The 23839-nt window shown below is 36.3% G+C and overlaps 1 protein-coding gene across 1 annotated transcript in view; it reads right to left on the reverse strand.

Moving 5' to 3' along the window:
* MYO16 (myosin XVI) overlaps positions 1-23839 on the reverse strand; it is a gene marked incomplete at both ends in the record, with an annotated part of 287015 nt that overhangs the window by 59877 nt on the left and 203299 nt on the right. The window contains 3 exon segments of the mRNA XM_082277664.1: positions 17628-17833; positions 18098-18178; positions 22514-22689. Coding sequence (XP_082133790.1) covers positions 17628-17833; positions 18098-18178; positions 22514-22689 — 463 coding nt within the window.

Here is a 23839-nt window from a genome sequence, read left to right on the forward strand (position 1 = left end):
CTGCTCTAGGACCGAATTTCACCTAGACTTCCAGTTTCATGTAGCTGCAAGGACGCTTGAGTATCTCAGCTCCTGCAGCCTGGAAAGATTCTCTTGTCTGGTAGCAGTCCTGCTGAGGACTCCATGGCTAAATCTATACTAGTAAATGAAAAGTGAAAGGGACTGTTTCTCTGGCATAGGAACCATCTGGCAAAACCCTAGCCTGGTGATTTACTTATGCAGTTAGTATTACGTAATCTGCTTTGTTCTATTAAAGTCTGTCCCCTTCCAACAGAGTGTAGCCACATCTAAGCTGCCTTCTTTGACTGATCACTAGCCTGTCCTAGTTCCCAAATTGTGCCCAGGAATTGTTTGGAGGAATGCCGGTAAGAAGGGTCCAAAACTTCACCACAGATCCTTTTATTTAGTCTCACCCTCCAGATTAGCATTAGAAAACTGGGGATAGCACTTTCCCAATATTCCACTAGCTGTAAGGTCACAAAGACATTTGTTTTATAGACTTCTATTAAGGCTGGGGTCACCTTGTCTCCATACTTGTGTCAACAGGGTTCTCTTAGAAATCATGGGTGATCAGAGATGTTAAGAGAGACAACTGCTGGAAAGCTGAGCAACTGCTGACTGAAACAAAGATGATTAAGCATTGACTCACAATGCATGAAGAAGTAACTGCAAAAGTGGTCAGCCTGAAACTCCCTCATAGCAGAAACCCAAAGAAACATAATTCTCTCCTGAAACAAAGCCAAATTAAAATTTAAGAGGTTGAAATTCTAAGTTTGACTCAAGTTTTCTTTAAAGACATGCAAATGATAGGATCCAAGGATAGCCAACACTCCTTACAATCTGTATTATACAGGAGGCCAGACAAAAATGATCCACTGTTTTCTTCCATTTTTTAAAGTTTCTGAAATTCCACCACATTACCCTGGAAGTCTAATCAGAGTTCACAATCCCCTTCTATCTGTTAAAGCAAGCTCTACCTTAGAAAAAGAGGATGTGGTAGTAGAGAAAGAGGTGAACTATGGAAATTTAACTCTGCCATAAACTTCCTCTGTGAACACAGCAGGACATTTGGAAGATGATCTAATTTTGCCTATGTTAGACACTAAAAAACTGTGCTCCAAGCCTGAGTGAGTCACCATGTTTTTCATACAGTCTGTGAAGACAGGTATTTCCACGAAGTGACCTGTTCTGTGCATACTAGATAGTTTTGATAAAATGAGAGGACATTGCCCTCTGGAGGTACCTTTCTCCACTGGCCACAGGTGGACTCAGAGGAGAAGTCCAGACTGGATGCATTCATTCTGAGTGACAGAGGGGAAGCTTACCTTTATGCCTATCTGTCTAACTGAGCTACTCATCCTGCAGAGTAACTAACAGAGGGTCTAAGAGAGCTTCCTTATTTGTCTTATCACTCAGGCTCAAATCTACTGGCTAAGCACCCAGAATGAAAAAGTTCCTTTAGGTTTTGTGTTATCATCTGCGATCAACCATTTTCATCTTGTATAAGGATAAGAACAACACAAAGTTTGCAGCTATTTTTCAGCCACAATGGTTGCCTGATTTGACTGCCACTCCAGTTGTGCATATACCTGTGTCAATGCCAGGGAATTAATGGAAGTTCCTGAATGAATGGGAATAAGCTGACTACACCTGCTGGTGGCAGCCCAAATTTGTCCTGGACAGAAGTGGTGGTCTTACCATAAGCTTATATGATTTCTTCTGTACTTAGTTTTAAATGAGTGAAAATACTAAAATTTTTTTCTTTAAATTGACAATGAACTAAGATATAAAGAAAGAAATAAAAACTTTTAAGTGTGACATTATTATCAAAATGCAAAATGACCCTTCTTTTGGGTATCAGATACTTTTCTGTGGTTTGACCTTGTGTTTCCATGTAGACAATAATTTTAATATCATCTTAAATTTAATCATTCTCAGGAATAACAAAAGAACTTATTTTTCAGAATTTATTCTATCACAGAAATTAGTTATAAGAATACTGAAATTATGGTGCAGGCTTGTATAGATAAACTTGAATTACTTGCAAGAATGGGGCTTGCTTCTGGAGAAATGCAATCTGGAGAGTCTTTGAAACTTTCCCTTTCAGAGAATTCTTCCCCTACCACTCTCAGTCTTAGTTCACTCTGACGTCAATGAACAAACCCAATTAAGTACAAGACTTCCTGCCACCTGACAGGTCACACATTTTGCCCCCAGTAGATAATGCAGAGTGTATTTGTAAGGCTTTAGAGAGGATCCTGAGGAATCTGGAAAACATACTCGGTTCTACCTTGCTAAAAAAAGGTCTTTAATCCTGTGAAATACAATTCAGCTAAACTTAGATCAACAAGTTACTTGTCTAGACTTTCTTAAAGTTCAGTAGAATAGAGTATTCTGGTGTCATATTCCTTACTGTAGTATTGATGTTTACAATAGGTCAGATGAAAAGTGCACTGTAAGACCATCATGTCTTTCTGCTGAGTATAATGGTGCTCTTGTCTCCAGCCCAGACAGCTAATATTAGACAAAATGAATCTCCTTCATAGCCAGGAAGCTAAAAAAGCACAGTATGTCATGGCTAGCCAGAGCAACTAATTCACTAAGGGATCCAAAATAAAATACAAAACAGGGAGATCTAAAGGATTAATTTGAATCAACACCACTCCACTGACACGTAAAGACTAATGTAGTGTTGATTAGGAAGCAAATGCAAAACCTCTTCTAGTTACAAGCTGAGACAGTGAACACTACTATCAGGGTGAAGGGGGGTCTCTCCAGTGCCCATCCCCATGACATCAGTGTGAGAGAAGATCCATTTTCCCCAGCTTTTTCCCTCAGCACCCTCCTTGTCCTAACTTGTCATTTTCACAGACATAAACAGAAGAAAGACATTCTGGCTAGACAGGCTCACACTGTGAGCATGTACAGACTGGCCAGGATTCTCTGGTGTTGCAGAAATGTGCTCTGACCTCTCTTCCTTTGCTTTTGAATGATGTGCTCTATCAGGGAGATTTTTTGTTTGTTTGGAGTAGATACTGCTGCCAATAGCTTGTGAATATGGAAAACTTGGTTCTCTTGGGTCTTCACAGATAAGGATGTTATCTAATCATTTTCTCCCTCACTTCCCTAAGTGCACAGCTGACAAGATCCAGCAGGCTGTTTTTCCCCAAGACAAAATATTCCGCAGTGCAGGTTATGGCACAGTAACCCACAGCAATATTCTAAGGCTCAGCACGCTATTTGATTTACATGGAGTGTGCACAAATGGGCTGTAAGGCTGTACTCCCAGTTCTGTATGCACAGCAAATCTTTAAGCATTGGAATAAACACAACTCACTCAATTTCAATAGCACAACGTGATAGAAGACATTAAAGGAAGAAACACGGCAAGTACAAAGGGCACAAAAACAAGCAGCTCCAAATCAATAGCTTAATAAAAGATGTCTTTGAACTGAAGCCACAGAGCTATTTTGTTGTTTGTTTGGTTTTGCTATTCTTTTTCTCAGGTCTCTCTCTTGCCTAATTAAGAAAGAAACACCAAAAATAATAGTTCGAGGTAGCTAATGACTACAATCCAATGTCAATAAGAGGATAGCTTCTAACACCACAAGTCAAATCTTGCCTGCAGGCAATCCCTTCTTTCCACGTCTTGTTGCTTAAAAAATAAAAACCACATATGGCTGGCAGGTAACTGCTTTAAAAGAGTGCTAAGTTATGTAGTTTTAAGTTTTAAATATCCAAACATAACTTACATAAGGAAAAATGAGTGAAACTCCTGTCAGTGTAATTCATTGTGTTATAGTTTCATTTTCTCTTTCTTTTCCTTGCTACAATGTACTCTGTTTGCCAAGATAAACTGGTATGATTTAGTAAGATCTATTCAAAATGTAGTGAATAAAAGTCAGCAATCAAAATAAAATTATGTTGCATATTTCTGCTAGGAGAGATGCAAAAATTGCCATCATAAATGTTCAGGTTGTGCTGTCTTGGTAAATTTTTTTCCCTTTCTATACTTACTTTTCTCTTTCTTTGACAATCAGTAATTGTTGATATCTGAAGTATGTGAAAGAAATGGACTTTGTCTGCCAAACTTTTCACTATGTACTTATAACTCAGGATTTTTAGTTTTGTTTGTTTGGATTTGGGGAGGATGGGAAGAGTGGTTTAGGTAAGGTTTATATTTGAAAAGTCTGTCAAGCGAGACCTGAAACATCTAGAGAGCCTATCTACTGAAGAGAGATGTCTAATTTTTTTTTAAGTAAAAAATAAAAGTATGTCTGAAAAATTTTCAGTAGAAAACTTATAAAAGCAGTCAGTAGCAAAGAATAGGATGGAATTTTGATTAATGTAACCTTTATACAAAGGATACGTATTCATTCATTCCACTTCCCTCTGTTATATTCTTTTTTTTTTCTTGAAGGAACAACCTAATTATTTTTGAAATATGAGGAACATGGGAAATTCCAGATAATGAGGAAAGAGGAAATAGATTTTTGTAGTTTCCAAGAAAACAAAAGTGATTCTGTCAATCTCCTTACAATATATATGACATAAATATCTCAATATAGATCATAAATATTAACAACCAAAGCAGGTATTCAAAATTTTTGAGAGAATAAATCTTTGGATGTGGAGAGAAAAAGATGCTTTTAGAAATGACAGATTACATCAGATAGACTGCATTTGGGGCTTATTTTATAGGAGTAAAAAAATACAGTATAAGAAGACTAAAGTTTCAACTTTTTATGAAAAATTTTGTACCAAGGCTGCTTCATACAGAATTACAGAAATAATTCAGAATGTTGAAAATGTGAGCATGAAGTGCAGTGTACCTGAAACAATGAGTAAGTATATATGGCAAGGAACCAAAACTTCAAATTACCTGCCTACCATACAAGAATTATTTTTTTTAATATCTTAATTGATATCAAGCAACACAGTCTGGAATGAATAGATCTGCAGGTCAGTAAGAATTAAGGGAGAAAAAATAAATTACAGAAATTTTGGAAAGACTGCAAGCAGTTTTATTCTTTCTGAGTTAATCTGGCACACAAACGTTTCCTGCCAGGAAGAAATCTGCAAAGTAATAATGTTAAAAGTGATCTTACAGCAAACTGACCAGTTATCATAGATTTAACATATTTTTATATACACTGCTGGATTTTTTTTCTGGTAAAATTTACTGATTATTTACTTCAACAATTGAAAATTCACTTTCTACACAAGGGAGCATAGGAGAATATATAGTGTGCTTTAATGTGTCTGCGGAAAAAGGAGAATATACTTAGAGGGACAATAAATGGCATGTAACTGAAATAAAAGAGCAAAATTAGGACCAAAAAATAAAACTAGAAAAATACTCAGAAAGTCTCCAGAACAAAATTTTACAATGACTCAAATGTGAGTCAGCCACTGGGCCAATGTAGAGCTCAGTACAGACTTTTGAGGGAGGGTCATGACTGTGAAATCCACTGGATCAAAATACCTTTGCTGAAGCGGCCATTTGGGATGTTTTAATTTAGACTGAATAAAAAGTAAGACAAATTTCTCATACAAAGATATTTCCTTATGATAGATGATAAATGAATTGGAAGAATTATTTTTTCCTGAGTTTTATGGGTTTTTTTCATTAGACTTTGTGACCCCTAATCTTTTCTAGATCTGAATTTCAGTTTCTGAAGAGAAGTAATGAAGATATGTGTGTCTAAATCCTGGAATATTTATTCATATACTTCCTGTAATTAAGCAGAGGCTTCCTCATCTCAGACAATGTGGCAGCAGAATAGTGAGTAGAATTTAAATTATAGTTCAGCTCTTGGGATTAGTGGATTCAACTACGCAAATAAAAAATATGAATTCATAACATCTGCTAAAGATTTGCATTACAATACTTTTTGCACCACCTTACTTAAAGCTGACATTCCCATTCCATATTGATAAAGCAATGTATAACATATTTACTTTAAAAATTGGCAAAAAATAACACATTATCACAGAAATAGGCTAGCAATGAGCAAACAAGCAGCTCTTAACATCTACAGACATATACACCTGATTCTACCTCAGCAAACATTTCCATTTAGCTCTTGATAGGTAGGTCTTTTCCACAGCTAACTACCTCATCATGCTTGGGCACTCCACCAACATGCACATGGGGCCATAAGGTGCTTCACTGTACACAGAAGATATGGACTATAGAATAAATTTAAATTTCTTTGTTAACCTGATAGTTTGATTCTGTTTAACACAGAGGTGCTGTAGGACTAGTGTCCAATGAAGCTCATTTTCTTTCTCTACAGACACAGCCATGTGATAATAGGGCATCAAAATCAAAAGTCCTTCAATTGAAACACCAAGGTGGGCTTGTACAGCATTCCCACTTGGTCTCCTGGTGAGATTGCTACTTCAGTGGCTCAGTGTTTGCCAAACAAGCACTGCCCAGCTCACTGGGAAATATACTGAGATAGATGTATATTGCAGAAGAAGAAAGTAAAACCAAAGTCAAATGGAAATTGTGATATTAAAGAGAAATAGGATTAGATTTGCTGTTCCACCTAGATAATGATTTATTTCTTCATTCCTTTTGGTTTTTTTTTTTTTTTTCTCCTGTGCAACCGGTACTTAGTCAAAGAGGAATGGGAACACATAAAGCCCTTCCCACAATACTCACTAGTTGCTTAGACAACATTTATTGGGATTATGGGGAATGATTTTTGGACCTTTTGAAACCATACAGCAAAATAGCTTCTCTGTGAGATCATCTCTACTTCTACTCTCTTCTGTGGGAGCTTCCCTTGTGCCTCTGAACCCTGTGAGTACTATCAGTCTGGGTAACAGGGATTCTCCTGGCTCTGGATTGTATAATGGCTAGACAACTGTACAAAAGCAACATTTTTCAAGATAGGCTAAGGTCGTCCCCCTTGCATACTGTGCCAAGAGCGGACCAGATTCTGCTCTCATTTAGAGTGGAGTACAGTTGGAATAATTCTGCTAAAGCAGATGATAAATTAATGCCACATTGGTCTAAACAAAAAAGCAAAGTAAGGTCCAGTGATTAAGATGCACAGAAGGATTTTATGCGCATGCTTGCGTAGGATTTTGTGTTTGCTCTCAGATATGACCAGTATTAGCTGCCTACTATTATTCAGCCTGACTAGGAAATCTAGCTTTAGGAAGAGTCATTCCAGGTGCTTCTGCTAAAGATTGAATGGTTGTAAAGAATATCGAGATATGGATAAGGAGAAAAAGGGTGCCATGGATATCTGAGTTGAGTGGAAAGAATTTAACAGCTGCAGAGCCATGGAAAGAAGAAACAGCAGGAGGGCCACAGTTGTTTTTGAGTGTGAGGCAGCTGGACTGCATCTATACAATTCCTATGACCTATACAAATCCTATGAACATAAAAAAGCAGCACTCAAGAGCAACTAATATTTTTCTAAGCACTGAAAGCACGCAGTTATATTTAATTAAGCAATAAATAACAAGGAATTATTTAAAAATTATACAGTAAAATTAATCTATGCGACAATTTGCACTTTAGTCTGATAATTCAAAGTTCCTGCATAGTGCCACTGGCATAAACTAATGTGTTGCATACTTACTTCTTTAAAATATTTATTTTAAATATATGCTGTTTGTACTAAGAGGTCAATAATTCTAACAAGCATTTCCTTAGAAGAGTTTCAATGTATCATGGATTAGTGAAAATATTAGTAGTTGATAGTATTTTAACACGTTTATTTCTATGGCAAGAATTTAACTGAACTTCTTACTACCACACATAAATCTATGTCCATTATCTTTGTCATTATGTAATGTCAGCAAATTATGAAGTACTCAGTAATGATTTTCACTGGAACCTTAAGGTTCTGAAATGAAGTTATTAGCTGCTTGTTATAGGCACATGGAACTCAGCCAGCCTGTGAGATATGGGTCAAGAACTTTCATTATGCTTATTTGCACACAAATATAATTCTATCTATTTTTATAATCCACGCTTTTAGATTAAATCCAGTGCTGTGGTAGGTATTTTAGTACCTTGTGAAAACATTTCTCCATGTTTAGAAATAGCACAAGCTTTAAAATTCACAGATTTAAAACATGTGTAGAGTTTCATAAGGATTATAATATTATTGTATTATAAGGATTATATTATTATTATTAAGGGTTATTTAGTGATCTAATAAACAGTTAAATCTGAGGGATAAGAAATGTCAAGTGCTAGTGGAAACCAGAGGTACCAAGGGTGGCACTTAAATCTAGAAATGAAATAAACATTTTAAAATTTTACAGATCTTAAAATAAAGAAAACCACAAGAACTGCTGAAACAGTTCAGCCAGAATTATGCATGTGTGTGCCCAATAAATTTATGATTGCCTAAGGAAATTAATATAGTTGTATGCACCTAAAAGCGGAGGGAGAACAATACCTCGAGATTCTCACTGAAACAACCTAAAAGCCAGGACATTCTCTATTGCACAAAACAATAGACTCTGCAAGAAGCTTCATTAAGTTCTGTGCATTCTATACTACATGTAATATACATAAGATTATTTAGATTGCACACCAAACATTTGAAAGTAAGGCACCATCAGACTTAAATGACCATGTCATCTTTAGTTCCCTGTATCTGGCTATTTAATGACCTAATTACATCCTCCTGCTCAAGGGACCCCTTTTCTTGTCAATCTTGTTGAACTGCTAAGTGTATGACAAACATGAATAATTCAACTGACTTCAATAGTTTACACACATTTACACACGTTTTTAATTGTTTTAGCGAATGAGGGTTGCAACATAACATTCTCAAGATGCCCAGCAAACAATGCTGATATTTATTTTTGCTTTCAAAATACAGCTAGATGCCTTCTAAATAAAGTCAGGTGTCTGGCCTTCCACTGAAAACTCCAGTCCAAAGAGAAACCATTTTCTCTTGTAGTCAGTCATTTGTGCACTGCCAGTAAGCCCCAAAAACAGCAGCAGCTTTATCATCCTCACAGTCCAAACTCTGTGACGTGTAACATAAGGACTGATATTTTGTATTTACAATACTAATTCTGTGGGCTAGAAAAATGATGATACCATGGTATAGCTTCAAAAACTGCATCTGTCTCATCTCCAAAATGTTCTCTGATTTTTTAGTGCCTGTTACAAAGCATTAATTCTTTCCCTTGCCATAGAATGCAGCTACACTGAGTCTGTGAAACACATGCAAAAATGGATAAACCTAAAACAAGTCAGATTAATCCCATCCTAAAAGTGACCACTTTTTTTTATACCCTATAAATTAAGTCCTGGTTAATTAGACATTGGCATATGAAGTTTTGTTACACATTTTTTGTTTTTAAAGTATCAAAAAGGACCTGACAGGGATAATGGAGCAAACAAGCCAAATGCATACAAAGAAACAACTCCAAAGGGGATAAATCAGAATAGTCTATCTACAGTCAGACTATGTGGAAAGAGCTATTTCATTTTTCCATAAAATGAGTAGCCTGGTAACCCCCACTACGCTATCACATTGTGCAAGTAGATTTGAAACGGTCTGTAGCCTCTAAGACAGTCCCAAATATCTAGTTACATCTCAGCAATTCCCCAGGGTGATTTACTCCAATTCCAGGCTTGTCAGGGAGAATGTCAGAGCATTCTGGGTTCTGGTCATCTCTTACAGTATCATCAACCCCTATCAGTAAGATTTCATGACGGATTACTAATTTAGAGTAATTCTGAGTGCTGTAAATGATCCTAAACTGGGTTCCCCTATCAGAAAGGTTGGTAAAAGGAAAAGATAAAATAAAAGCTGGGGCTAGAAAAAGGAAGAGGGTGTCGGCGATCTCTGACAAACGGGATGGGGGGCTTAGACAAGCGTTCCAGGAGCCTTTTATTATTTTATTTCAGCATCAGTCTCACAAGAGATGGTACCGGGCTCACGCATCCGAGACATCTGAAAACTTCCTGGTTGCAAAGCATTCTTAAAAGCTTTTTAGCCAATAGCGTGCCTCTAAAAGTTACAGACATCTGTCTTAACGAATCCTTGATAAAGCATGTACATCTATTGTACAGAATAGTAATTTGTTATGCCTTATATAATAACACACAATATCTCATTATTAAGCTTAAACTTATCTATCTACCTAAGCATACTTTTTGCAACTTCAACATCTATCTAGGCTAAGCCTAAGAACTAACCATTGTCTTTAACGTCCTTGTCTACAAGAGGAGACATTCAGAGTGATGGTGTTTGCCTTCACAAGTCCCCAGCACACATGATCAAATACCTTCCTGGAGACGGCTGAACACCTGTCTGCCAATCAGAAGTAGAGAATGAATTCTTTATTTTTCATTTCTTGTCTTCTCTATTCAATTATATTTATTTTAAACTATGAGTTTTCTAACTTCTCTCCTAATTCTCTCCCCCACCCTGCTGAGGAGGGAATGAGCTAGTAGCCATGTGGGGTTGAGATGCCAGCTGGGGTTAACCATTGACACTTCTTTATCCAAGTGCTTTATTGGGTGTGCTGGTGGATGAGAGGCTGAACATGAACCAGCAATGTGCAGAAGTCCAGAAAGCCAGTGGTATCCTGGGCTGCATCAAAAAAAAGTGTGACCAGCAGGTCAAGGGAGTTGATCCTACCCTCTACTCTGCCCTTGTGATTTCCCATCTGGAGTGCTGTGTCCAGCTCTGGAGTCCTCAGAACGAGAAGGGCATTGACCTGTTGGAGCAAGTCCCAAGGAGGGCCATGAAGATAGAGGGCTGGAACACCTATTCTATGAAAACAGGCTGAGGGAGCTGGGGCTGTTCACCCTGGAGAGGAAAAGGCTCTGGAATGACCTTACTGTGGCCTCCCAGTACCTGAAGCTGGCCTACAGGAAAGCCAGAGAAGGACTTTTGACAAGGGCAGGTAAGGATAGCAAAAGGGGGAATGGCTTTAAACTGAAAGAAGGCAGGTTTAAATTAGAGATTAGGATGAAATTCTTTGCTGTGGGATTGGAAAGGCACTGGAACAGGTTGCCCAGAGAAGTTGCAGATGCCTTTTCCCTGGAAGTGTCCAAGGCCTGGTTGGATGTGGCTCTGAGCAACCTTGTCTAGTGGAAGGTGCCCATGGCAGGTGGTTTGGAGCAACATGATCTTTAAGGTCCCTTCCAATTCAAACTATTCTATGATTCTATAGTAATTACCAAAATTGCCAAGGATGCAGCCATTTTTAAAATCACAGTTTTAAACTTCAAGCATGACCTTCATTCCTCACGGGAAGTTAGTCATTAACAGGTTTATGAACTTGCATTTAAAGTGCTCTCAAAACTGATGACTTTAAAATACTTCATTTACTCACCTTTGCTTGCATTCTGAAAGAAAGACAAACAGAAACGATTACCCTCCATCAGAAATATCACTTCCAGCTCTAGGTCTGAAGCAACAAACTACACAAAGGCAAGACTGCCATTTGATATAAATTGATATCATTACATCTACTTTAATGAAATACTGCTTTTGTAGCACCAGTCAGATTACTTCTTGCTCTCCTTGCAGAGATTTAAGGTATCATGGCACATATCAATGTAGTGCTGTATGAGATTACTGATACTGCATAGCAGACAATAAAGCTGAAAGGGCCAGTGTGATGATGACCCATCACTTTGCAATCTGCTCTGTACATCATTCTCACTGATGCCCTGAATAACTTGCTCATGAGACTCTGAAATATTCTGCTGACTTTTTAAATTCAAAAAAGATGTATTATAAAACATTTTAACTTCCCTTCTTTCAAGAGGTAAAAAAAGGGAGAGGGGAAAGAAAGAGAAAAAAGTGAACACCAAAATGCTTCTGGACAAAGGGAGTTCAGATATACAATGATGAGTCACACATATGATTTACAAACATAAACAAGACATCTATGGAATACATCATCAGCTAATAGCACGAATTTGATGAAAACATTAAAACAGCTATTAAAAATGGCTTCATAGGAAAAGGACAGACATTACTTGACAAAACAATGATATCAGCATTAACATAATCTTTCCTGAGAAAAAAAGATATCTCTTCAGAATGATCTCTAAGCAAAGTCAATTATTTGAAAGAGTTAATAATAATTTAGTGTTCTGAAGCGCTGAAGTTTTGATGCAAATACCACTATTAGAGCATTTCAATATCAATGAATGTTGCCCTGACTAGAAGTACAGATCTCAGGAACTGCAGTTCAGTGTAGCACGAAGAATAAATTAAGAAGAACTTCATACTAAAATCAGAGGAAAACTGTAATAAGAACCGTTTTTGAACATACTTGTTTCACTCTCTCTGCTATGATTACCATAAGAATCCATTATCATTGTGTTTCATATTCTTCCTTCCTAGTATTTCCTGTTAAAATGGATGTTTTGCCATCTTTTGAAGTTACTTTAAAACAAAAAATCATCAGAATGTTAGCTGTATTTCCTTTTTTTTAATAAAGGTTACATGTGGTGATTTAGATATTTTTACCTTATTCATATAGGAGAGTGAGGTTAGATTATGAAAGGAGGGAGAAGGACGAAAAGAGGGGAAGATAGGGAAGAAGGGAAAGCAGAAGAGGAGGAGGAAGATGAGGCAGAGAAGAAGGAAGAAAGGATAGAGGACAAGGAGGAGGAGGATGAGGAGGAAGAAGGTATGATATCGTACCTCCAAGCCAGCATCGGACACTGTCTTAACAGGATAAATAACTACTTCAGACTGCATAAGCCTAGGTAAAATTAAAGTTTAGACTGGTGTAATTTAAGCCATTTTAAAAGATTATTAGATATAGTAAATCATAACATTCTAGTGACTTATGTCTTCTTGCAACAATACTGTAAGAAATGTCTCTACATACAGACGTCAATGTTCTCCTTCACACTATGAAATTTTGTCTGCTCTTCCGTGAGCAGCAACAGAAGGTAGGACGGCATCTCCAAGATGGAAAACACAAGGGTGGGATGATAGAATTAAACCCAGGAAAGACCATCTAGAAACCTGAGAGACAATAATGAAACTCCAAGAAACACTAAGAAAGTGCAGAAATAAATGCAAGCAACATCACACAAGAATTTGGGCTTTCTGAACAACATGGATTTGCCAACGGAATCCTGCCTTTCTCATCTGCTAAGTGAAAGGCTCAATTTGCTTCTCAGTTCCAATAATCCAAAGAGGTTATCCTGAGCTTCAACAGCTCTGAGTGGTTCCTATTAACTGGCAGGGAAGGCTAAAACAGATGTCTCATTTAAGGACCTGCGTAACTGGACCTTGCAGTCTCCACTGCTAAGCAATATCCCAGACACAAGGAACATGGGACACGTGAACCTCAGTTTCTAAGTTAGTAGCACATAAATTCTTCCTTGGGCAAGGAAACTGAAATACAGAGAAAAGAACTGGGTACAGTTCAGCAACTTGGTGAACAACATTAAAGAAGAAAGAGAGAGGAAACATTAATTTTAATTTCTAGTTCAATTTAGAGAACATGGAGTGTTTACATAGGAGGACGGTACCAAAAGCAATTTTTCAGAGGGAGTGGAACAGAGCATCTTATTGCCTCATTTTTACCTGAACATGCCTGAACAGCTGTATTCTTGTACTCCCTCATGGGTCTTTGATCACTTTAATTACTTTTAAAAATTTATATTCCAAATGGCTTTTACATGTCTTCCTTGAGCACCACGTGAGGTGAATGACACAAAAGTCAGCCAGGATCCATTTTATTAATTGATGCAGAGATTAGATTCTAGGTATTAAGCTTGTATAATGAGGCTCTGTTTGTGCACCAGAGAGTTTCTGAGCCCTACTCTGCACTGGAAACAGAGCAGACACTTGATACTTACTTTTCTTTTTCCATGGCACTGACTAACAAAACCACAAAAAATTATGTTTATACTAATGTGCTTTTTGTATATCTTATTTTAAACTAGATATATTTTAAATTAGAATAATTTAAAATTAGATATATTTTAAATAAGATTTCAAAACACTAAATATTGGAAAGAAACAGCCATCTGCAGACAGTTCCTAATTCCATAGCTATTTTACTGTTTTCTTTCTTCCAGGAAAAAAGATACTTGAGGATACTTTACCTATGTGTACAATTTGGGCTGCAAATTGGAAAGTTTAAACCCTTTAAAAATTTGTTTGATCCACTGCCTTGACTTAAAGAGCAAAGCTAGAATTGAAAAATATAGTCCACTGACAACCATTCTGAAGATACTAAGCAAAATACATGGGTGAACTTTTCCAGGAGTGTAAAATGCATGTTACTCAAATTTTCTATTTTTAAGATAAAGTAAAAACTGCTCCTTGTCTCTGCTCATAGAGCTTCAGAAATTGAGCCAACACTGCAGGTAAATTCAGCAGAAATACTGCATCTGGAGTTGGCAAATCTGTTAAAATCACATATATGATTTCTTAATGATCCTATTTTTACAGGATCTAATAGCATATGACCTTATGAATTCTCATTTTTATTATATATTCATTGAGAGTAAGTGTCACAGCTTCCATTTAATAACAGATTTCCACAAGATTTCTCTTCTGATCAACAAACTTTGGTGATTGAGGGGTTCACCTCACAGCTGTCAGCTTTTATTTTGGTAAGACAGAAGCAGAACCAGTATATCCAAAAGCATAGCAACAGAAATAATGACTAATCTTTGTAGCCCAGGAAGATATGCTCTTACTAAATATGACCTCTCTTTAGCTATGCTCCTTAAGCCATTGTAGGAGTTCAAATGCAACTCTTAAATATGTTAAAGACAAGTCATATTAATCCCTAATTAGATATCAATAGAAATTTACTCGAATTCATCCAATTAAGAATGCACTGCTACTGTCTGATTGCTGATAGAATACCCAGATATTACAATATTCCATCCCTTTGCCACAAAGTCCCCTAATACAAACATCCAAACATCCTGTCTTCTTATAAGCCAGCAAAAAAGAGGTTTACTTTTTAAATTAATAACTATTTTTAATTCTGACCACATTACCTATATGATAAGGAAGACCCAAAAAGTAAACACACAAAAACTACAGGGATAGTGAGGGAGGATAATAATTCCCTATCTTTTGGGAATTCAAGTTGGGATCACAGCCACAAACTCTCTTTAGAACAGTAGACCCACCAGTCTGACAGCAAAGGAAATAAAAATTTGAAAGGTGAAAAACTCTATCAGCTTCAGGACTGTAAGCCTATATGGAAATATGACAAAATCATTTCTCGTTCCAAGTAATGAATAGTAAGACAAGACCAGAGTTTGGCTGAACAGACAAGACCAATACAGTTAACAAAACATCAACAAAACTAATGATCTGGTTTCTAAAAATATCCTGTCCAGTTACCAAGGCAATACAGAGATGTAACACAGGTGAGAGCTTTTTAGGAAACTTTTTGAAAAGGTAACTCATAATCTCTGAATTCAGTATTTCTTTCTTACCTGTAGTCTATTGGCTCAAAAAACATACAGCATTAAGAACAGACAGTACTTTTGAAATGCAGTCTAATAATATATTTTCTGCTTAAAAATTTCATACTTTCAGCCCATTTCACAGTCTTAAATGATTAAATGGAAAGAATTATCCAAATACACTGAATGTGAATACAAAGGTTAACTTGTCATGGTGACTAAAGTGAGAAATTCACTCTTGTACAAAGGAAGATAAGCTATGGCCTGTGTGGCATGGATGGCTACTATAAAAAGTTTCACAATGCTGATGGTCTTTTTCAATATTGCTGGACCAAGAGCTCTGTGTTTCTATTTGTACACAAATCTAAAAATTCAGTAGTATTGAGAGATTGTATGCAGAGTGATTATTGCTAAGTTCTGAATAGATTCAACAGATATTCACAGGGAATATTATAAAACGAGCTTCATTTTTGGTGACACCATGCTAGCCCCATCACTGTTTAATTCATTTTACGTGTAACAATAAAATTATTATGACCTGGTGAAAATATGCAAAAAATGGCAGGGGCTCAGCTGCAAAGAGCCTGTAAAAGTAATTTATTGTGGAGGAAAAGGGATAAAGATGCAGAGTAACAAAAGTAGAATACTTTAAAATAATAGCATAAATGTTGCTGGCATCATATTGTTGGTTTTTTTTGCTATTCTTGTTTTACTCTTGTTACTGCAAAGAAATACTTATTGTGACACACCAGATGTCCTCTAGACTTTTATGTAAAAATTTGTCTTTGGGAGGTGCTTGAAGGTGTGGATGAAAAAGACTGAAATGATATTTTTAACAAAACTTCTCAAAATTAAGAAAATATGCCAGACTTGTGCAGACAGAGTGCCATTCTCTGGCACTGAAAATTATCTTTGTACACATGGTTAATTTCCTTTACCTTCAAAAAGAGAGCAGCAACCTCCATATTGCCCACCAGGATTGATCCTAGGTCTGTGGTAAATCCCAGCCTGAATCTGGTAATTGCAGTGAAAAAAGGGTGGCAGGGAAGCAAATATCTGCCAGAAATCACAGTAAGGATCTAACAGTAAAAAAAATTGTGGCACTGTGCTCATGTAACAGTACCTTGAAGGTCCAGTTCAGTTATATAGAAATGGCTATATAGAGAATGCCCATACAACTTCAGAACCTGAAAGCTTTCCCAAATCTCCCATTATGTGCATCTTCTTCTCAGCCAGCTGGTCCAGCTCGATTCACTCTGGAGGATGAATATTGTGGTAGGACAGAGACAGTTTACTTATGAAACAGATGGAATTGTAAACTCCTTTACTCCTCACTTTTTGAATATTTACAGAGAGAAAAACTTTCTGCCCAAGCAGTAATTTAACATCCACAACTTTTTCCAAGAAGACAAGCGAAAGTCGTGTGTAAGCAGCTGACATTCTCATGCTGTTTCTCAGAAGTCAAGTAGTACAAAGGCCAGGTCATAACTGGTTGATATATCAATCAAGGAGCAGAACATGCAGAGAGAAGGAACTGGTGTTGAGTGCATGAGGCTGCTAAACAAACACTTCTTGGACAAGACAGTCCTCTTTCTTTCCTGAAACTTTTGAGAATATAAGTGACCCAAAACCCCAATACTGAACTGGGAATGAGGAACAAGATTGTATCTTCAGACAGAAGCAGAACTTTTTGTCTTTTCACATTAATTCAGTATGTCACTGATTTCTAACAACAATAATAAAAATGGAGTTGTGGTATGAGCATTGGTAACTCATGACCATGGTTAAACAAATCCTAGCCTATGAAATATAAATAATAAACCCATGACATTTACATCTAGAAACCTGAAAAATTAGACTATTTCTCTTTCTCCTTTTTAATTACCTGCACACAATATGCAATATTTTATATTTTATAAATTAAAAAAACATAGCTCTTTTATGATGTCATACTTTTAAAACTTAATAAATTTTGCTGATGATCTTTATAAATATATTTCTACATATCAATATAAGTGTTATAAATTTGTAAATTTATAAATATATTTCTAAAGTTCATGATTCCTTCAATTAAAAAATAACAAGCCTACACCCCCTGCAGGCAGACAAGATTTTCTCTGAAAGAAGTCTGAAAGACTCATAAGCAAAACAACATTGCAAGCATTACCAGAGCATGACAGAAGGTAAGAAAAAAGGTTTTATGGAACTTGAAAGAACTTACCTTGACAAGAAGTCTGTGAAAGAGAGACGTATTGGATACCCATGCCGTATAATTTTGACCATGTCTAGGACACCAATATACTGCAGTTGAGCAGACACATAAAAATTATCGAAAGTATCTGGCAACTTGGAGTTATTAGGCTTTATACAATGAATAGAATGTGGTGTGCAATTCTGCAGCTTCCCAATAATATCTGCAAGTGATTTCTGGGGAAAAAACAAACAAACATACAAACAATCAAACAATCAAACAATTATCACTCATTCTTGTGCAGCAAAGACAATTGTTCAACACCTATGCTCTTCCTAACTTTTAAACATCTTTTCTCAAAAGGCTTCACCAGATCATGCAAGTGGCTTTCTCAAACATAAGATTTTTCTTTCTTCCATTGCAATCTGAAGAGGGTAATCCTGCCTTTAAAATGTCTGGACATTTTTTTGCAAATTTCTGTCCGTAAGATGTTCACTGACCCTGAGCTGTACTGCCACAGTGGTTGGGCCCCCTCGTTCCAGTCGCTGAAGAAAAGAGGATGTTCCTTTCTTTTTCAGCAGCTGTGGAAGAGAAAACCACATATGTAACAATTTTATCTCAAGATAGGCAGTACACCTTTGTCATTGTTGCAATTTACTAATGAAGGCAAACATTTATACAAACACTGTGCCATAGACAAGGACTGAGCTTCAGAACGAAATGGGAAAGTGGATAAATATCCTCAGGTATTTGCAGAGTCATGACTGCTGAGTAAATTTTGATTTCAGAAGCAGCTACATATATTATAAAGATAATATACCTTTTACAAATAACTGGGCAAATCAATGTCAATATGTTTTGGAACTCTGTTGCAGAAGCAGGACTTGTGCAGTTAGTATCCTGCAGAGTCTGCCTAGATGCAGCATAATTCTGTAACGCTGTAAGAAGATGCCATATGCCTTTGGCAGATGTTTAAATGAGTAAATATGAGCGAAGATCATTTAAAAAAATCTTGACAGCAAAACAATGATATAGATATTTTTAAAAACTCTTCTCATTTCTTGCACATATGAACACAGTTAAACTTTTTTTTTTTTAAACACATTTTCACCCATTAGAAACATAAATTATCAATAGCTTCCTATTTCATTAGAACCAATGTTACCCTATACATCAGAATTGGGAGTGGAGAATGAACTTATTTTTCACTGCTCTACTTCCTATCTTTGAGACTAAAATGGCAACAATCATACTAAAAGTGATCTCAGAATTTAGGGACTTTTCTTAAAATTTCTACAGAAAAGCTGGCAAAATTATTGCATTCCAGAATTTGGCAAACCTTGAGAGATTTAAACCTCGTTATCAATGACAGCCTTTTCACCTCTGAGTTTCCCATCACCTTTCTTCAGTCCACTTACCCCATAAAAATCCCTTTCTATTGAGTCAGCATGTTCTGGACTACTCCTTTTTCCAGTTTTATCAAAAAAGCATACATTTTCTCAGCTTGGCCCACTCAAGCCATCAAAAATATTGTAGTGCAAGCAATTTTCTACTCATCATGCTAAACCTTGGAGCTCTTTTTTATTTCACTTACTAGGATGCAGTAAGATTTTAAAGGCAAATTCACCCTCAACTTCAAAACTAAAAAGTAAAAGAGATCTGCTTGTTCCACTTTTTCTCATTAAAAAAACCACTAGCATGCCAACAACAGTTTTCAGTTAAAGTTTACAAAATAACTGAGGAATATAACCAAAATAGAATTTTCTCCACCTATGGATAATGCTGTCACCCCTTTCTCTCAATATTTAAATCAATAGACCAAGACTGTTTCCTGACTTCATTGGAGATCCAGCAAAAACGCTTTAGATGATAAAATTCCTGCCTGATCTGTGTTACATATGACTTCCCATGGGAAAGAAATATTTGTTTCAGAGTGAGAGAGAGAAAACAAAGGAAAAAGGCAAAGACAAAAATCTAACTTAATTCAAACTCTCCAAACTTGGACATCTTCAGTCTTCAGCTATGGGCTAAGGAAAAAGACTGTATCACCAAAACTGTACCTCTCTATTACCCTCTAATATACAGCTTTACATTGGAATACCTTGTACCTCTAATCTACAGAAAAAACCCCCCACATATATGTAATTTTGTAATCTCTGTTAAGAAGCTAAAATCTCCTCTGAAAAAATCTCTAAAGACTTCTGCTGTATGAACTCTGAAACATACTAATTCTTCCAAAGTAAGTGAGGGGAAGACAACAGAGCCAAAATAAGTATCAGGAAAAGATTACATCAAAACAAGGGAGCAAGAGCTGATGGCAGTAAGAGTTGTGAGAGTGTCACTGAAGATATATTTTATTTAAAAAGGGGATGTGATCTTCCTAAGTCACAGAGGCTTGAGCTGGCATCCCCAAATTCTATGACTCCTTATGTACTCCTAACTTCTGGCCAGCTAACAGATCTGTTCATGTCTGTCTTAGAATGGATGCATTGTTGTCTTGGATCCTACCATGCTAGTGTTAGTTCAAAGAGGCAGGCGATCCTTACTTGTCCCAGCATGCTCAACATCAAGAACAGAGTCATTTATGGAAAGGTAAGCAGATACATGGCCATACTTAAGAGACATTTATAATTATATAACCTAGCAATTAACTTCGATTGCAGTTACAAGATGAAAGAGGAGGGGACTCAGAACAAACTCCTACTTGACTTTAACTTGCCCTACTTCCCTTCCCTCGATATGATGGAATCTAGATGACTGCCCATACATAGTACCACATGTACCTTTCATTTTATGTTTCTCACTGCCTACAGTGTGATGTATGTTGTGACTCAAATTTCAGAAATAAAAGGAATGTCAGTCTCTGGTTGATAATTTTTACCTTAATATTTCTCCTTCTCCCCCTCCTCTTCTCTATTTTTTTTCCTTCACTTTGTTGTCTTTAACCTCTGGATAAACTCCACTAAAAATGCAGTGGTTATGATTTTCCAACAAACAATAATTTTAATTCTAAGCTGATAAGAAAAAGCCCCTTACATTGCATTTCCAATTACAGTAATACAGTAACAACCCCAAAATTATTTCCATCACTGTCCATCACTGCATATTTTCAAGTCTATATTGAAAAAGGGAAGAAATTATTTGGGACACCTCAGTTATAGATGTGGGCTTGATCCATAATTGAATTTAAGCACTTATCTACTTCCAACTACTGCATTAAGTACCTATTAAAAAAACCCCAAGTGTTGCCTTTTGCCACTGGAACAACTTAGATTCCTAAAGTTCTGCTCCAGTCCTGCAGGGCAGCACACTAACTTGCTCAAATTAGGCCACCTTAGTATCTACAAACAATGCAGTGTTCTGTCTCACCTGCACAGCCCTTCTTAAAGCCTGTGTTTGAGAAGCCAAGCCATCCTTGTCTCTGCAGACAGATGAAGAACGAAATTTTTCCCACCTTCCAACTAAAGGTGGGAAACCTAAAGGTTTACAGCATTCTCACTGAAACTGAAATTTCTGACTTCAGATATTATGCTTCCCCAAAGGAATTGAATAAGTCTTCTGTCTCTCAAAAGAGTAACTACAGGTTAAAAGCTATTCTGGATATGTCAAAACCAGCATAATTTCAGAGATCCCAAATATGCAGTGTTTTGCCCTGGTTTGATTAGGCTTCTAACTTAGATGTGCTCTTCATACTTCCTCCCATGTATGGGACTAGGATCTTCTTCACATCCTTAGGAAGCTTCCTCAAGGAAGCTGTTACTACAGTGGACAGGCACCTAAAGGCACCTTGTAATGCCTCAGCTGTTTGCTAAATATAGCCTTAAACCAACACCATTCACTTCAACTTAACTTTTTCCACTGAGATTACTGACAAGAACTGTAGTCAGGAATTATGCTGCTATCAGCAGGGGGACTATAAGGAAAGTCCCATTGCTATTCTATGGATGTACAAAGACTTCCACAACGACACATGAGAACAGGCTCCTTAATCCCGTGACAGAATCAATTTTATGCAGCTGTAAACCAAAAATAGAGTTGTAAGATTCAAGAAGCCTGGTGAGGCAACGGATGTATTGTGAGAAGTGCATGCTTCTTTTCTAGAAGGATGAATTCCAAAGCTCTGTCATGAATTAACTCCATAAATCACATTATTTCTCTTCAAGAGAGATGTTCCATGTGACACAAACAATTAATTTTCTGATAATCTTCAAAGTTTCCCTCCTGCTCCCCTCTTTTTTTTTTTTTTTGTTTTTGTTTGTTGTTTGTTGGTGTTTGGGTTATTTTTTTTTAACTTTTTTGTCTGACTTAGCTAGCAGGAAAAGAGACAAGTTCAGTAATGAGGAGAGTTTGATTTGGTTTCAAATTGCCTGGGAAAATTTACATATAAGAGACCATTTAAAATAACAATGTCAGCCAAAATTTAGATTTTGATCTTCATACAAAACCACACAAAACTGTATTTAGCAAACCAGAAATCTTCTCATGTTGATATAATAAGGACATTAAGATTTTATTTTTGCATTTTCTATGTCTTAATTTACTCAACTATTCATCAGAAAGTCAGTCAAGGAGACAAAACAAAGAAGTGTTCCAATACAGCCAAAAATTCATACGATTGCACTTATTGCTAATAAGCCCTGGAACCAGGAAATCATGGAATGATTCAGGCTTGAAGGACATCATCATCTTCTCTGACCTTCTGCTCAAAGAGACCAAGAAAGAGATTCTTGAATCAGAATTATTAGTGTTCGTAAATTAGAACCTTTTCTCACTTTTGCTGCTTTAGTGTTGATACTAAGTACTAAATTATTTTAATAGCTTAATAACTACAGAGAACGAAGCAGAGAACACTATGATTTCAGAAATGACAAAATAACAGAAAAATCTTCAAGGAGCAAAGAATCCTAAATTTCTACCTTGCTGAGTTCAATATACTTCTTTGCTTCTCCACTTGGACAGGTTACAGATGTTTTTTTACTGAGCAAGGCTGCTTTACATCCTTTGATTTTAAGGGAATGATATGGAGGAACAAGTGATCCAGTTTGTGTCAGTTTGGACTGGAACAACTGATTGATGACCACATTTTCACTAGCTGAAAATAAAAAAAGAAAGAAATGCATGAAGATAAAATACAAGCTAGAATATTATATATGTTGCATTTGTCAGTAAAAAGACATGCAGTAGGAGAGAATTACATATGTAAACCTAAAACAAATAGACAAACCAAAAAATGAGCATTATCAACGTTATCAAAGAACATTCAATATCTGAAAATAGCAACACCATTTTTAACATATTCAGGTCCTGTGCTGAACAAATAGAGGGCATAAACCAAAACCTTTCAGACTGATCTGTCTAAACTTAATTACTTATGGGATCATCACCTCTGAATTTCACTCCATTACAGACTCCCAGTTTATGCATCTATTATAGCAATGTAAGACATCAGTTTTGCACAATTTCCTAACATGTAGTATTTAGAAACAATCAGGGCACTTAACAGAAATAAATTATAGACACTCATTGCGCTGAAGAATTATATATACCCAAAATATGAGAAGGGATTTTAAAAAAAGGCAAGGCAAAGGACAGAACTGTAGAAAATTGGGTTTTTCTACATCAAGACAACACTTAAAAACATTTACAGAAAAAAGACAATTCCATGCATATATATTATTATTTTTACAAAATAAATACACTTCCAAGAGGTGCTTTTTTTAAAAAAATCTGAATTTTAAGACAGATAGTATATTTTATCCTAATTTCAGTCTAATTATCCTTTATGAATTTATGGCCACAGGGTTTTTAAGATGAACATGACAATTGCTCGTACTACCACAGCACCAGTGTTAAGAACCTGTTGTGTGCTGCATCCTTAACCATCCTGAATTCTTGTTACTTTTTTTTTTTTTAAGAACTAGCAAATTGGCATTATGATCACACCCATCATATGAATAAACAAAAAACCCCCAAAACCAGAAAGATGAATGGAATAAGCATCATAAATAACAGTTTAGCATGGCAGGCAAAAATCCTCAGTTTGTTCTTTAATAACTGTTTAAAGGTTTCTTACTGTATGCTTAAATGCAATACATTTGTTTCCCTTTTTCTGTGGAGATTACTATTTCTTACTTAACAAGGGCATTAAAATGATGAGGAAGATATTGAAGTAGATAATTGAAATTATTTCAGCACAATCAGTGGGCATCAATATGTTTAAATGTTTGAAATGTCTAAAATAT

Source organism: Coloeus monedula, assembly GCF_965178545.1.
Source record: "Coloeus monedula genome assembly, chromosome: 3".
Taxonomy (NCBI): Eukaryota; Metazoa; Chordata; class Aves; order Passeriformes; family Corvidae; genus Coloeus; species Coloeus monedula.